This window comes from Ochotona princeps, chromosome 5 (genome assembly GCF_030435755.1).
Source record: "Ochotona princeps isolate mOchPri1 chromosome 5, mOchPri1.hap1, whole genome shotgun sequence".
Classification (NCBI taxonomy): domain Eukaryota; kingdom Metazoa; phylum Chordata; class Mammalia; order Lagomorpha; family Ochotonidae; genus Ochotona; species Ochotona princeps.
In genome coordinates, this window is record NC_080836.1 from 54,095,964 (window position 1) to 54,113,329 (window position 17,366).

Sequence of the window (17,366 nt, forward strand, 5' to 3'; positions counted from 1 at the left end):
GCATGCTCTGTTTCCAAGGTCTTGCTCTGGGTTAGGTAACAATGCTCAGAAATTAGTTGATAATATAATATAAATAGTTTCCCAAATGTCACTGTGGGATATCATTTACATGCCGCCTCTTATTTATTTAATGTTTTGCATTAAGTCAATTTACCATATTATCCACTATGCTGTTTTTTCCCCTAAATTTTACAAGTTATTTTTAATTTTTAAATTTTAAATTAATTGGCACTCAGAGAGAGAACATGCATTCCCACTCACTGGTTCACAGCTCAGCTGCCTGCAGTGACCTAGGCTGTGCTAGTTAGGACAAGGGAACTCAGACTAGGACTCCCCTGTTGGGGGCAGGTGCTCAACCACAGCTATTGCTTTCTGCTTCCTTGATCCATACTGGCAGGAAACAGGAGTGAGGAGATGGAGCTGCGATCTGAACTCAGGTCAGCCTGGTGGGGGACATAGACATGTAAACTGCTGGGCCACATGCTTATTCCTACTGTGCTATTTCTCAATGAATTAACTTCTTTTCCACTAACTGACTGCTAAACTAGGAGTTTGATATGCTGATTTTTAGAATCTACATTAAAATAAATTCCTGAACATTAAAATTTTTTAAAATTAATGATTCTACTATCTAGCAGTCATGTATCATGCAAATTTTTAGGGAAATACAAATAAACTTATCCTGCTATGCTACCCACACAACAGCTCCTAAAACTTTTGCAGTAGAAGTGCTAATTTTAAAAAAGATTTTGTTGGGGCCAACATGTTGGCATAGCAAACTGACCTGTAGCACTTGCAGCCATATTAATGCTAATTCATGTCTCAGATGCTCCACTTTGAATCCAGTTCCCTGCTTATGGCCTGGGAAAGCAGCAGAGGATGGATTAAGTCCTTGGGTTCCTGCACCCATGTGGACACCCAGAAGATGTGTCTGGCTCCCGGCTTCTAACTGGCCCAGCTCTGGTCATTGTGGACATTTGGAGAGTGAATCAGTGGATGAAAGACCTCTCTTTCTATCTTTCCTTTTCTCTCTGTAAAATCTGCCTTTCAAAATAAAATAGATAACTATTTTTTTGTCCAATCCATTTTATGCTAACCTTTTATAAAAAATAAGGGCTGGCACCATGGTATAACAGGCTAAGCCTGTGCCTGCAGTGCCAGCAGCCCATATGGATGCTGATTCAAGTCCCAACTGCTGCACTTCTTATCCAGCTTCCTATTAATGTGCCTGGGACAGCAGTGGAAGATGGCTCAAGTCCATGGGCCCCAGCGGCTACACAGGAGACCAGAACAAACTCTTGGCTTCATATTGGCCTAGTTTTGGCTTTTGTGGTGATTTGGAGGAGTGAACCAGTGCATAGAGGATCTTTCTCCCCCCCTCTCTCTGTAAATCTGCCTTTCGAGTAAAAATAAATTAAAAAAAAAATAGTTTGAAAAAAGACAGAAAACACCAATCTTAGAACCAGACAGAAGACTACAGTCAAATTGCTACAAGTGTTTCCAAATGCTTATGCTCTCAGTTGCCATCCCCTGTCCCTGGGGACTTGAAACAAGCAGCTGCAGGACCACCCTGGGCAGCTGTGAGCTACATAACAAGCACTGCTCTCTAGCGAGGTTCCAGCCTCCAGTGGCTTTTGTGAATGTGTCCCAGGAGAACCCAAGGCAAGAGACTCTTCCTCTCTGAGCCTCAGTTTCCCCACATGATGCTGATGGAACCACTGGCAGGAAGCTGCTGAGCAATGAAGGCATCACCTGCTGGGGTGGCCCTGGTCTTACAGAGTGTATTGGACTTCTCTGTCCTCTGTGGAGGAAGCAGCGGCACGGACCTCCCCGGCCAGGCATAGCCAGGGCCCAGGATGAGTTCAGGGAAGGAATTCCTTTGGGGAGAAGACATCTACATGCAAGGGAAGACTGAAAGGAGGATGTGAGAGTGTGTGGGAGAGGTGACAGGGGTGAGAAACAGCCTGTCAGAAACAGACTGGGAAGAAAGGAGAGGAGGCAGAAAAGAAAGGAGTGAGAGTGGGAGATGTGTCAAGGGAAGCATGACCAACACACAGAGGTCTGCACACTGCTCTGTCCTGCCCACACATCACAGGCCATCATCTTGGCATCGAACCCATCTGGAGGGAGACCCTGCTTGCTGCTCCCAGGATGGCACCAGCACCTGTCCAGTACTGGACACCTGTGCTCTGCAGGATCCCTGGGCAAATACAGTCATTCAAGGTTTCTGGATTTGTAGTAAGGCTTGGTTTATCCTGAAGCAAGTACACTACAACCCATTTGTGCCAGTGTCTTACTTAGTGCAGGGACACTGAAGATAGCACTCACCAGTGCAAAGGTCGGCGGTGGTGGGGGCGCTGGAGGTGGAGGTACGGGCATCTTGGTTCAGTTACTCTTAACAGTCTTGATGACAAGTCTGTAAAATCAAAACACAGCCCTGGATTAGATTTCCCAGTAAAATCCTGTCCTGACTCCCCCCTCTTCCAGAGGTGTGGTTGCCTTTACTCTGGGGATAAGAGGTTACCATGCAGGCAGGTGGCTAGCAGGGAACCTCACAGAGACTCAGAGACACTGCCCCTCACAGCAGACCCTAACTGCAGTCAGCACATGACCGTTTCCACGACCCCACTAGGAAAGTACCTCAGCCACAATTAATGGAAAACAAATCTGCTTCGATTGGTTCCTCTTCCCTACACATCTCGGTGCTCCTCAACTCTGCCCTCTTCCTTCCCTTGAATTCTCACACAGAGGGCCCTGGAACTAGTCTGGGCCCAGCATGCACTGAAGGAACACAGAGGAAGCTAGTTCTCATCCTGCTTGTGACGCTTCCACAGCACAGGGAGGACAGATGGTGATGCTCAGGGTGGGAAGGCAGGTGAGGAGTGAGGGTGGTCTCCCCTCAGCTTTGGTGCCCCCCAAAGTCCTGCCAACCTCTACAGGACCTACTTCCTTATAGCAGCTAAGAGGACACAGAGATGGGGTGAGGTGCAGAGTCAGCTGGTCATTCCCCAGTGCTTCCTAGAAATGCCAGAAGAAACTTAGCGTACTGTGTGCTTTGTGTGCTGTGTGTATGAGGTTGGGACAGAAGCCAGACCAGGCTCTGGGGACTCAGGAAATTCTGGGTGGGAGGCGCAGGAGGGATGAGGGTAGATGGGTGCCCTGCTCCCAGGCCTGTCCCCCATCCTCAACCCTCATGCAAAGTCCTCACCCTGACCAATGCCTCAACCCCTGTTCTCATCCTCGGTAATGCCAGCTTCTCCCACTCAGTCCTCGCTGCTCAGATCTGGGCAATAGTACTATGTAGAAGCTGTTACAAGGTGGGCTCTTGGCCCCCCCCCCCATCAAATGTGTCAGCATCTTCACAGATCTCTGTTGCTCCCAGGCACTAGGTGGGCTGCTGAGGGTCTGAGCCTCAAGCCAAAGGATGGCATAGTCACAGGTCTCCTGGGTGACCCTATCTCCATACAGCTTGCTATTTCAAATAGCAGACTTATTTTTCTTTTATTCTCAGTAGTCTCTTAACTGCTGAAAATAATTTCTTAGAATTTAAAATACTAATTTACTTAAATCACTAAAAGTTAATGTAGAAAACTTATACTTTAAAATAATTTTTTTGATAATGATCATGTTAGATGGCTTGTTTTCTATAGATAGAAATGGAATGGGTAAGCAAAAAGGACATGCTGCTAGATTTGTCTTAGCTGCTGGAAAACAGAAATTGTGACCGTTCACATTGGCTCCATCCCAAGAGGGCCATTAGGAAAATGAAATCTTTATGTCCACAGCAGCAGTGGCAGCTGTCACTTGGAGTGTTGGCTGGCTGCAGCGTGCTTCACACCCATGTACTGTGTCTGACACCTGCAAGGACATCGCACATTGGCACAGTCAGGCTCATTTTATAGATGGGGACATTGAGCCTTGGAGGTCTTAAGTGACCCACTTGGAAGCCCCATCTCAGAGCTTTCAGAATGTGTCCTGCTGGCCCCTGCTTTTCTACTGGATGCCCCTGCCAGGCTGTTGCAGCCTTTCCTCTCCCTGTGGGCAGATGGCGCTTCCTGCTGCTTTTCCTGCCCCATTTCTTATTCCCTGCTAGAGGAACCATTCCCACTCCTACCCCAAAAACGCAGGTGAGGCACACCCTCTTTGTTGACCAGCTGCCAACTGCAGTTTGTACTACTGTACAATAGGGCCTAAGGAGATGTGGACTCCCATCCTGGCATGTGGACCAGAAATCAACCTCATGTCTACCCCACTGCCGGTCCCCCATCTTGGCTGTCTTCTCACGAGACTGTAGAGTCTAACATGTGTCCCCCAAATACAGCACAAACTAAGACTCTCCATGTGTGTAGAGTGAGAAGCAGGGACTACCCAAACAAGTGAAGTGCTTAGCAATAGCATGGCTCCCTGAGGGTGGGCAAAAGGCTCAGCCATGGGATGGACACTGTGGCACAGCAATGCCACATCCCCTGTCAGAAGGCCTAGGTTTGAGTCCTGCCTTTAATTCAGGTCCAACTCCCTGCTAATGAGCATCCTGGGAGCCAGTATGGGAGGCTCTAGTACTTGGGTCCCTGGCACCCATGTGGAATACCCATGGGAGTGTGGTTTCTGGCTTTGGCCTGGCCTAGCTCTGACTATTAGGGACTTTTGGAAAGTAAACCAGTGGATAGAAGATCTCTGTCTCATTCTCTGTCTTTATCTCTGTCACTTTTTCAAATAAAACAAATAGGTAAAACGTTTAACAGAAGAATCAGGCCTATCTCCAAGTCACTTGCTGGTGTCAGCAACAGAACTTCCCTTTCCTGGCACTGACTTCCCCACAGTCTGGCAAACCAGGGCCTACCTTCTCCTATGGAGCTGGGCCTCTCTACCATGTCACAGCTCTGCTTAGAGAATGCCCTCTTACCTGGAGCCTTGCACCCATGGGGTCTTTGTATAGCATTTAGGATTTCATGAACTTAAGTGAAGAAAAAAAATACATGTGATTTCCACTCAGCTTGAACTTAAGTGTGACACATACTTCCAATATAAATGTGGGTCCCAAGCCACTGTACCTGAGGCTGTCTCACTGTTTCTCATGGGATATTCTTCTGTCAATTATGAGTGCTGCAGATCTCTGAACTGATGGCCATGTTTGGATCTGTGGCTAGATCTTATTCAAACGCATGAGTGAAGGACAGGTTTCAGGAGAGTCCCTTTCCCTCACTCACTCCTCTGCTTGCTAGTTTATGGGTTTCACGTGATCATACCAGACACTGGTGTAATCAATCTGATGAAAACTTGAAAATATAAATTCTACCTCACCTAATAATCTGGGACACAGATTTAGCTTCTCCAAGGCTCCTTTTCTACCTGTGGATGCTGGGAGGCAAAGTGGTGGCATGGCTTGAGAGAGGTAGCCCCTAGAGGATGGCCCAGGTGAGAGTGGGCTCTGCAAGGGGTGAACTCTGAGCGCCTTGTGGCAGAAGGATGGACTGGGGTTTGCCCAGGGGTCTTGCCTTTGCCCAGATGGTTGCAGACAACTGTTCGGGCTGGGAAGGAGGTTGCCCACTCACTAGACCTGGCTTACATATGCTGCTCCCCTCTAAGCTAGAGTGTGGCATGATAGGCAGCTGCACCCTAGGGCCAGGAGGCACTCCAGGGCAAGGGCAAGGGCAAGGGCAGCAGTTCCTGAAGTGTGGTCTGTCATGTCTTATACCAGAAAATGCTGTGCAATATGGTCTGCCTCTCACTTCTGCCAGTCATCTTAATAGCTGGAGACCACAAAATTGGCCAGAGGTTAGCACTTGCCTGCTACTCACCCTGGCATTCAACATTAAGGACATATCTCCTGGGCCTGGCGCAGTAGTCTACTGGCTAGTTTTCATCCTACATCTGCTGGGATTGCATATGGGCACTGTTTCATGTCCCGGCTGCTCCACTTCCCATCCAGCTCCCTGCTTGTGGGCTGGGAAAGCAGTCGAGGACGACCCAAAGCCTTGGGACCCTGCACTCACATGGGAAACCCAGAAGCTCCTGGCTCCTGGCTTTGGATTGGCTCAGCTCTGGCCACTACAGCCACTTGGGGAGTGAACCAGTGGACAGAAGATCTTCCTCTCTCTATCTCTTCCTCTCTGTAAATCTGCCTTTCCAATAAAAAAGAATACATTTCCTCTGAGAATTAATAGGTTTTAAAAAATAATTTCAATGTTTTTGGGGCTGGCATTGTGGAGTAGCATGTTAAGTCACTGCCTACATTATGGTACTCCTTATGGGCACTGGTTCGAGACCTGGCTGCTTTACTTCTGATCCAGCTCCCTGATAATGTACCTGAGAAAGCAACAGAAACTGGTCACTGCATCCATGTGTGAGACCTAGAAGAAGCTCCTGGCTCCTAATTTTGGCCTGGCCCAGCTGTAGCTGTTGTAGCCATTTGGGAAGTGAACCAGTGGATGGAAGACCTTTGTCTCTACCCAACTCTCTCTCTCTAACCCTATTTAAATAAATAAATAAATAAAATCTTAAAAAATTAATAATTTCAACTCTTACATAGCTTACATTTTTTTGGGAGAGAAGTGAGACAGACTTCTCCGCTGTTCCCCTCATATGTTGAATTGTACCAGAACAAAGAAAAGCCCAGAGATGGAAAAGGCTTTCCTTTCCCTACCAAGTGTCCTAGGCCAAATTGCATCTTCCACAAGTTCATATATGGAAGCCCTAACCACAAGATCTCAGGATGTAACTGCAATTGGAGATAGAGCCTTTAAAGAGGTGACTAAGTTCAAAAGAGACCAATAAGTGGGGCCCTAGTCCAATGTGACTGGTATCCTTATAGTAGCAAGAGGAGATGCATGCAGAGAAAAGACCATGTGAAGAAACAGCAAGAAGTTGTCTCTACCAGCCTGGGAGAGAGACTCCCAGAGAAACCAAACCTGCCCACCACAATCTGGCCTTGACTTGTACTGCCAAAATATTTGATTCAGCTAGTCTGTGGTATATGGTTGTGGCAGTTTTCACAAAGCTTTAACAAACACAGGTTTTGTTTAGTATCCATTTTAAAAACAACAAGAAAATGTCAGTTGATTTCTGATCCCAGGTCTTTCTGGACTATCACATGTTAAAGAAATGTAAACATTCCTTTGGTCTCTAGAATATGTGAGAGATCACCAAATCTTTCAATAAACTGAGTAAATAAGTTAAAAATCATGGGGCTAGTGCTGTGGGAGGCCCACACTACACAATGACTAGAGGAGGGTTAATACCCAGCAAGTACACAGCCACCTGTGGATGCTAGAGACAGGGAGTGGGTTATTAGAGAAGACATTAATGGCCTCATATCTTAGATTTTACCACTACCTTGGACTATCCAAAAACATAAAAGATTTGTCCTATAAATCATGTCAGATGTTAGCTTCAATACTATCCTACCTAAACTGAATGGAGGGAAACAAACTCTGTTCAAAAAAGGTTGAAGTGGTAGAGAAATGTTTTATTTGTTCCATGTATATTGTTTAGAGCAAGTGATGACACAGAAATAAAACCAGAGGACAGATCCACAGCTCCTCTTGCACTCGTGGTTTTGCTTTTTAAATTCATTTATATTTTGTTCTTAATATTCCTATTTCATTTTCATGTATGTATGTCTTGTGCTCTTGGGTAGTTTGTTTTTGTTTTTTTGAGATTTCCTGGCCCAAGGCCTAACCTTCCCTCCAAAAGGAGAGCCACAAAGAACGGACAATACAAAATATACAAAAACGAAAATAAAACACTGAAGTTCTATTAGCCATTAAAGGAAATATTCAGTAATAATGAAATTTTAGATGAAAAAGGGGTTGAGGGCACTAGCATTCAGAGATAACTTTTGTTCTTTCATTTTTGTTATTTGACAGGCGGAGAGACAGAGATGTCCCATCTACTGAGTCACTTTGGAAATTGTAGCCCCTGCCGTGCTGGGCCAGGTCTGCACTGGAAGCTGGGCCTTCAATCCAGGTTTTCCATGTGGGTGGGAGGGATCCAACTACTAGAACCAACACCTGCTGCCTCCTAGTGTGTGTATCAGCAGGAAACTGGGATTGGGGATGGGGCTGGGACTAAAACCCAATGTAGGATGTAAGTGACGTGGTGTCAGATGCCCACCCCCAACTCTCATTATCTTGATGCATATATCTATCTTATAAATAATACACACACTCTTCTCTCCACGCACATAATCATAGTTGTTTAACCAAAAAAAATTAACAGAGGGAAATCTATGTGTAACTAGTGCCTTTTTAAAAAAATTATTTATTTTTCATTGGAAAGGCAGATACACAGAGAGGAGACAGACAGAGAGGAAGATCCTCCATCTGATGATTCACTCCCCCAGCAGCCTCAATGGCTGGAACTGAGCCAATCCGAAGCCAGGAGCTTCTTCTGGGTTTCCCATGCCGGTGCAAGGTCCCAAGGCTTTGGGCCGTCCTCAACTGCTTTCCCAGGCCACAAGCAGGGAGCTGGATGGGAAGTGGGGCTGCCAAGATTAGAACTAGTGCCCATATGGGATCCTGGCGCGTCCAATGCAAGGACTACAGCTACTACACTATCGCGCCGGGCCCAATTCAGTAGTGTGTTTATGAGAAAAAGCTCTTCAGCTCACATTGAACTATTACAACCATAACAAGTAACTGCTAGGATATTCATTGCAAAGACAATGGATCTACTCCAAATTACACTGGGAAAGTAAAACTGCATAGCAAACACAAATTGCTGCTGAAATCCTGAATTGTCATAAAGCATATCAATTTGGGGTTCCTACTCATAATCATTCTTGATTCTGGTCTTTAGACTCCTCCATGATAAAAACGAATTTGGATGGATTTAAGATCCAAAGACCATTAGAACTAATGAAGATGGATTTGGCTTTGTTCTTCAACTTCCTGTAAAAATGCTCAACAGGAAAACTGATGCTTGCAGCAAACCACAGTCATCCTGTTTCTTTAACATGAGTGCTTCACAGCTGCAGTTGCCTGAAGTTTCTACTTTATTATAGGAGTCATCAGGCCACATCTCACCTCCACCCTACCCCACCCCACCCTCACCAGCACACTGTTTTAATACCTTTGCTGAAAGCTCTGTGTCTCTCATTGGTAACTCTTTGCTCACAGCAATGAGACAACAAGAGGGAGATAGTTCTGGCTGCTGAACCCGAGAGGACGGAGAGGAGAGGAGCGCAAGCACTTCTTACCCGCAAATCCCCCGTGTGCTCTGTTCTTGCTGCCCCCGTGCTGCTCCACTGGAGCCGCCTGTGGAGCAAACACTTGTTGTGCAAGGAATCCTCATTTTTCAAAACTGCATGAACGTGACTGACTAGTAAGAGCTGAAGTGACTTCAGCTTGGGGAATCGTTCAATAATAAGGGGTTATATTTCACCCGTGTTTTGAGGGGTCCATGGCTCTCTTAGCAAGGCTTCTTGGAGAGTTTTTTTTAGAGAGCTGATTTGGGGGAAGCAAGAGACATTTTCCAAACATGGAAGTTTGAAGCATCTATATATAATGTCATCAAATTTGATTGGAGGAGAAACTGCTGGGGAAGTGAAGGCTGTTAGGCAGCAGCATTATAAGATCACACTAACATTCAAAAACTAACCCAAATCCACAGACATGCAAGACCCTTCAGATAGTGAGAAAATGCTGACTGACCCATCTGTTTGCCATCACCTGACAGAGTGAAAGGAGCCCCTTTGCACAAAACACTGACTTTCCTCTCTCCATCTCTCCAGTCTCCCCCAAATCTCAAAATGAAAATTCTCTCCCAAATTGTTGGAACCTACTAAGGTTTTAAAAATAAGTGTATTTGTTTGTTTTAATATATTTGAACAGGGAGAGAGGGAGTAGTGGAGAGAGAGAGTGAGAGAAAGAAAAGCATCATTCACTGGTTTATTTCTCCAAATGTCTACAACAGACAAGGTTAGGCCAAGCCAAAGTCAGGAACCCCGGAATCCTTCCAGATCTCCCATGTGAGTGGCAAGGACTCAAGCACTAGAACTATTCTCTGCTGCTTGCCAGGGTGCACATTAGCAGGACACTGAAACCAAAGCAGAGATAGGACTCAATCCCAGACATTGTAGTACAGGATGCAGCTGCTCAATCTGCTGCTTACCCAAACCCATTAAGTTTACTAGGAATTAAGATTTGCCTGTTCTGTACTACACACACACACACACACACACACACACCATGTATGTTGACCACTTAATACATGTGTTCGTTTTACCATTGGAAATACACCTTGTAACCTAAGCCAAAGTGTCACCAAATTTACTTCTGAAAAGGTCAAAAGACTTAGAAAGGAAATGTTTTGAGATTGTTCATTTTAGAAATATTTACCACTGCTGTGATATTTACATAAAAATATTTGTAAACCCATATTCCCAGAACTGGAAAAAGGCCCAAAATACACACACATGTGCGCGTACACACACACACACACACACACACACACACCACAACCCCCTACCAAGAGCATCTACTGGCTTTAGGCTGCACCTGTGGACAAGGTTCTTGAGATCTGGCAAACTTCCACAAGCTTAGTTACTAGGCCATGGGCAAATGACTTGGCCTCTCTATATCTGTGATAAGATGGTGATCACAGTGCCTACTTATTGCAAAATTCAGTGAGGCAGTACTTAGCATGTGGTAGCCACTTGCTAAACACAGAATAAGCAAAAGAGGCTGACACATGGACTTGCCATGTAAATATGACCACCTTTCCAATTTACTTCCAAGAAAGCGAAAGCAGTAGCTGATAGAAACTTCAGCTCACATATGTACACCTCACAAACATCTGTCTGAAAAAAGAATGGTGACAGATGCGGGTAAAATACATCTGAAATCTCTAGGAGTGGCATGCTGGCAGACGTGTTACCTATTCTAATATTTGGCAGATTTAATCCTCAGGGCTGAAGTTTGCGAGATAAGACAGATTTATGGCAGTGCAGGTGAAATGCTCTTTCCATCAAGAAGCACAAAACAGGAGTGATAGTTCTACCTCAAAGCACAATTGTATCACAATTTAAAGACCCAGTGAAATCTACAAAACAGACTTCAAAAGAGCATTGAACTTGAAGGGTCCAGGAAGTGGGTAGCTCACTTCCGGATACATTTTAGCAAAGTCTGAGGAACTTCAGGCCTGTAGGCCAGATCTAGAATTTGATTCCATTAACTCTCAGACTGAAACTGTTGCCAGACCCCAGGAAATCCTCCTCCTATGTTGTTGCCTGAATACTGCAGTTCATCCAGAGGATGTGCAGTGACAACAGTAGCTACAGCTGTCAGCAAGCAGCAGGCAAATAAAACCTCCAAAGAGCCTTAGAAAATGTGGCTGTGATTTTAGGTAAATCACTTAACCTTTTTTTTTAAATTCCTAAAGAGAATAATTTTAACTAGAGAATATTCCAGGTAAGAAACAATAAAAGTTTATGAAGTTAACTGATAATAAAGTAAGACTCATGATCCAAGTGGGTTTTTAGAGGCTAGCTTACATATACGTGGGCCTCAAAACCTACCCCACTTCTTTTTTCTCCACTATCCTTTGCTTTGCCATGATTTTACTGCACACTCTGTCTGCCACACTGACTTTTTTTTTTACACTGGACTCCTGCTGCACCTTCTCTGTTCATCACTTTTCCCTGTTGCACGATATACTCTAGTGATGCCATTAACGATTAAAGTTGAATGTACCCAGTTAATTTTTAAAGCTTTCTATTTCTCTAAGGGAGAAAGGATTATAAATCAAGCCACCTTTTTACACATATTCTAGAGAAAAAAAGATACTAAAAGTTTCTTAATCTTGTTCTGCAAGTCTCTGAGTACACAGCTTTGTAATTTAAAAATCATAATTTTATGCCAAAATGATAATTACATTAAATATAAACATAACAAGTGCCATAGAATTTAATAGTAGCTTTCTGTTGTATTATTATGATATTAACATAAGTCTTCTCAAAGACAAATTAGGGGCGGGCATTTGGCCTGACAGTTAAGATGCCAATGAAAATATTCATTCACACGCCAGAGTGCCTAGGTTCAATTCCTACCCCTGGCTCCTGACTCCGACTTCCTGTGCCAGTATGCATCCTGGGAGGCAGTGGTGCCGGCTCAAGTAATTGTATGGGAGACCTGGATTGAGTCTTAGCTCGGGACTTCTGCCTCGTCTGTTCCCAGCCACTGGGGACATTTGGAGAGTAAACTAGCAGCTAGAAGTGTTTTCTCTCTCTCTCAAATTGAAACAAACAAACAAAACCCCAGAATGACCCGTTTTAAAAGACTGCCTAGAAATGCTATAGTGTGGAATCTGAACTTTAGTAAAATGGGAGATGGCCGAGCCACATGGTACCCATACTTAAGTCTAAAGCTTCCAATGACTGCTTGTACTTTAAAAGCACTCGGTGTTGCTGCCCAAACTGAGGACTCAAAGTAGTTATACAGACAACATTCTAAAAAGGAAAACAGGGAAGAAATTCCTGTGGACTCAAACAGGTTCATGGGTCAGGGACAATTCCACTAAAAATCCTGCTCACATTCAGGCTCTGAACAAATTATGAATCATGCAGTCACCATGGTGGTGAGACCAGCTCTCTGGACCACACAAATAGATCACACGGTCTTCTACTAAAAAATTACACAACTCTACCTCAACGTACTGTGGCCCTGAAAGCCATTTAGCTGTTCCATCTCACTGATGAAGGAAACAGATTGGGTTTGAACATGACTTTTCTTACCGTTACAGGGTACTGGAGAAGGCCATGGTCAGGGTCACATGCAGACAGAGCACGTGGGACCCAAGTCAGGAGAGCAAATCGTCCATGAAAAAGGGACCATCCTCACAGGCCTGGGCTGGGTCGTCCGGGGGCAGCCATAGCAGGGCTCTGGCCGCTCGCTCAGTGTGACTGAGTCAGAGGCAAGCGTCCTGCTGTGGTTATTCGCTTCCTGTCTGATTAACTTGTTGTTTGTTCCTTCCTCCTCTGCTTCAGAAAAAGAAACTAGATTGGTTTTACGCTTAAGAAGCAAGTGAGGAAAAAAAAAACCCTAAACTTAAAAAATTCAGTGCTTCCCCTCACCACATGGTATAAACAGGTGTTTGGTATGAAGACCAGGGGACATCAGCACCCCATCCCACCAACAGCCAGGCTTTCTTGGAGACACCACCACAAAAATGATTGTGCAGAGCACTTGAGAGTCCTTGGGGGGGGGGGAAATCCAGCTGAAAGCACCACCCAATGCTGGCTATTCCATTTAGGAATAAGGAAGAGTCACTTATGAACCACAAGCTCTTCAACAACATCTATAGTTAGACTAAAATGATTCTTCCTCCTTCACAGAGCATCCAAGTGTGTAGGGAGAAAGTTACCAAGGCAGCAAGGGCAGCAGGTCAGGTGTATAAAGGCAAATGGGGTCTGAAATGTGATTCTGGTGTCCAAGTCAAGCTCAGTGACAGCCAACTTCAGTGAGTTTGCTATGGCCAAATGTTCTGCTTCTGTCCTCCAGGCAGGCACTCTGGGGTGACAAAAAGGCAGAGGGAGCAAAGTCTGATTTTTATCATTAAGGGACTCCAAGAGCCGGATGGCCATGGAACGCATGGTGTGCACGAAGCACTGCCCCCAAGCCTGGAGTGGCACAAGGAACAGTTTGAAAACATTCCTCATTTTGCTTGATCCAAGCTTACATGTGCCATTCTGAGAAAACAATATCCAGGGAAAGAATGAAAAACACGGAGGCTTATTCCAGAAACTAACCACATGGGATAATCTGTGCAGTGGGTCCTGATTCTGCTGAATTTAGAGAACAGCAGTGTAGAAAGGCCATGGCCACCCAACATTCACTCCCTTGCCTATAAGATCATGGGGCTGGGCTAGGTCATGGCTTTCAGTGCAAGGCACTGCTGGGAATGTGGAACATTTCTGGCTGGGGGTGAGGCACAGTGGGCAGGACTGGCTTAGGAAGGAGCCAGTAGGAGTCAATGGGTGGGGCCAGGAATACGGAACGCCCTATGGCTGAAGTAGTGCCATCCCAAGCACCAAAAGTGCCTTTCCCCAGGGATAGATGATGCCAAACTTCTCAGATGAGTCAAACTGTACGAATGGTACATGGTGCTGGGCCAGAGGCAAGATTCCTGGAAGTGGCAAACCCAAGGGCAATAAAGGGCTGTTTGTCTCCTTTTCCTGGGGCCACATGAAGGACTGCATTCACCTCATCCAATGAGGATCAGGAGTCCAGCAGATATCTGCAACAGCAATAGACACCATAGACAGGAGCCCCCAGAGATAGAGAGGCCTGCAGCTGCTGTACACTTGTTCCCTCATGAACCTTTGCGAAAATAAGACACTTAATCCACCACTAAGTGAACTGAGTAAGTATTTAGGGAAGTCTAACTGTGGCAGACTCCAAAAAAAGAACGTGAACGAGATGACCACTTCTCAACATGGGTGTTTACAGAATTATTTCTGAAGCTTTCTAAGCAAGGCACTACACCTAAGCCTACTGTGCAAAGACACTCTCAGTACACATACAGTTTGAGGCCAACAGAGAAAGCCCAATCAAAAGATAGCATGTCATGTGGAAGGCGGGGTCCCCTTTGCACTTACTTCATCTAAAAAATGATTTATTTTCATTTTATTTGAAAGGCAGGGAGGCAGACAGAGAAAGAGCTTTCACCTATTGGTTCATTCACTCTTCAGATGCTTGCAGTAGCCGGGGTTGAGTCAAGCTGAAGCCAGAAGCCAAGAACTCTCTCCAGAACCCACGTGGGTTGCAGGGACCCAAGTACTTGAGCCATCATTCACTGCCTTCGCCTTCCAGGGTGTTTCTTAGCAGGAAGCTGCAATTGGAAGCCTAGCAGCTGGACCTCAAACCAGATACTCTGAGATGGGGCTGTAAATCTCCCCAAGCCTTGCCCCACATTAATGCTTGTCTGCCCCACCTGTAAGGACAAGTTGTAAATGTACTAAACTCCAGACATATCTCTGAGGTGTGCACTATGTATAGCAGGAAATAAATCAGATAATGCCCCTCCCCTGCATAAATGCCTCTCATTTCCCTTTAAAAATCTAAACTCTTCCTAGGCCCACAAAGACACACAAGATCTGCCCCTCCTTCGCCCCAGACATCAACTCATGCAATACATTCCCTCTTGCTAATTTACCTTCTGACCCTTTGATTCCTTAAATATACCAAGCTCATCTGCATCTTGGGGCCTCAAACTTGCATGCCCTCTTACTGGTAAACTCCTCTCCTAGTCTCTTCTTAGTGTTCAGATGTCAACAAAAATGCCAACCTCATGTCCCATCACTGCTTCCCTGTTGTTTCAAGTAAAGCACACACCATCATGTGGCATTTTGTAAACTGCTCATTTACACGTTTGTCTCGCCATCAGGGAGAAGAGATCCTGTCTGTCTGGTTTCCTGCTGTGTTCTTGGCATCCACTGCAGCACCTGACACCTGCTGGGCTTTCAATAGTGTCTGCTGAATGAGTAAGAAAATCAATCCCCCTCAGACTTAAACCTTCCTGGGAAAAGCTGATGGTGGGGAATTTTCCAGAGGAGAGTTCAGCAGGTGAGATTGTTAGTCATTCCTGCACTTCTCGATGCAGCCTATGTCACTGGGCAGTGGGCAGGGAGGAATGAGTTAAGAAAGGTGAAAACCCACCAATCAGAAAAGAGGGGTGGAAAATAAAAAGACAAATAAGACAGGAAGAGGTGGAGACCAGGAAGAAGTCACGTGGTGGAGGAGGAAGTGTTTCAAGCACATCATAAACGTTGGAGGCCTGGAGCCACTTCTGCAGTGGATGACACATGGGTGCTTTCTGCCTTCCTCTAAACAGCCAGTGTTCCCAGAGCAGTGCCTACTTTTCCAGCATACAAGGCTGCCCCACTTGCAATCCAGCTGCTTGCTAATATACCTGGGAAAGCAGCAGAAGATGGCCCAAGTACCTGGGCCTCTACCATTCCATGAATGGAGTTCCAGTGTCTTGGCTTTGGCCTGGCCCAGCCCTAGCCTCGCAGCCATGTGGAAAACAAACCAGCAGGTAGAAAGTCTCTTTCTCTCCCTCTCTTTCTAACTTAGTCTTTCAAATAAATCAATAGATAGATAGATATAGATATAGATATAGATATAGATATAGATATAGATACAGATATACACACATTTTTAAATAAGAGGTTGAAGGAGACTGCAAAATTCAGAGTGCATGCTGTCATGTACAGATGAGGAAATGGGCGGAGAGTAAGTGACGTCCCCACATCACGCAGCTGGCAGCAGCACAGCTGGTAGAGGAGAGAGGAGGAAATAGGGGATAGCTGCTGCCCTCCACCTCTGGGCAGCCCCATGTCTGCAGGAATTTACTTAACAGTGGTCCTTGTGTTTGGACCCTGGGTGAGCCCAGGCTCCTGCTTCATTGCCCAGGCCATGACTGTTTGAAGATTCATTTCAATTTTAGAAAGGTGACCTGCTCAAAGCCTTTATAAATGTAAGAAGAAGCAGAAGGAAGTGGTACAGAGGGGCGAGACAGGGGTGTGAAGGGGAGAGCTGGAGGGCAATATTTGTGGTTGTGTGGTTGGCTATTTCTTATATCTTCTAGTAAGATCCATAGAGGAGAAATACATTTAGGCTGAAAACTACAAGAACAGAAGAGAAAGCGCAGCTTTGTTAGTGGAGGCTGTGTTTTTCCTATAGAACCCAGATATTTGTCAGTCAAATAATTAGGAGGGTTGTAGCTTGGAAAACCCAAATTCTCTCTCCTAGGTTCATAAAGGAGAGTCACAAAGGTAAAAACTACAGTAGGAAACAAGTCTGGAACACAGGAGAAGCTTGACTCCCCATGGTCTCTGCAAGGGTTTCTGTTATGGATAAAAAGGATGGTCACTTTCATTGGGACAAGTAAATTCTACTCAACTTATGAAACACTTAATATATTGAACCTGCCAAACACTGTGACTTGGCCTAGCTGGCCATAAACATAGTCAGATCACTTGTATAAACCCAGAGTGGGACAAAATAATATAACACAAACTTATTTTTTTAAATGTTGTCCTTTAGGTTTTTCATATTAAATATACATTCTATTTAAACATCCATGGTATAGGTGATAATGAACAGACTGTTCAAAAATTCAAGTCTGTATTGTTGAGAATTGTAGATAACATCAAACATAAGTCATTTAGTAACAACTTTCATGAAATCAACTTGTTTACTATTAGAGATAACCATGCTTAAGAAGAGACCATGAGGGCCTGGCACGGTAGCCTAGTGGCTAAAGTCCTCACCTTGCATGTGCTGGGATCCCATATGGGTACCGGTTCATGTCCCAGCAGTCCTGCTTCCCATCCAGTTCTCTGCCTGTGGCCTGGGAAAGCAGTAGAG

At 45.2% G+C, this 17,366-nt stretch overlaps 2 protein-coding genes across 5 annotated transcripts in view; one reads left to right on the top strand and one right to left on the bottom strand.

Moving 5' to 3' along the window:
• Positions 1-17,366, top strand: part of LOC131480332 (splicing factor, proline- and glutamine-rich-like) — a 141,678-nt gene that overhangs the window by 86,594 nt on the left and 37,718 nt on the right. Inside the window, exons 4-5 of the mRNA XM_058664281.1 lie at positions 7,866-7,965; positions 15,382-15,478. Coding sequence (XP_058520264.1) covers positions 7,866-7,965; positions 15,382-15,478 — 197 coding nt within the window. The remainder of the gene's footprint in view (positions 1-7,865; positions 7,966-15,381; positions 15,479-17,366) is intronic.
• WIPF1 (WAS/WASL interacting protein family member 1) overlaps positions 1-17,366 on the bottom strand; it is a 104,252-nt gene that overhangs the window by 21,036 nt on the left and 65,850 nt on the right. For 3 of the 4 annotated variants that reach the window (XM_058664653.1, XM_058664655.1, XM_058664654.1), the window contains one exon: positions 2,329-2,416. In XM_058664653.1, the coding sequence (XP_058520636.1) occupies positions 2,329-2,379 (51 nt within the window). In that variant the 5' untranslated portion in view covers positions 2,380-2,416. Of the gene's footprint in view, positions 1-2,328; positions 2,417-12,730; positions 12,974-17,366 lie in introns of those variants that run through there. The other variant, XM_004577045.2, reaches the window with a different exon arrangement.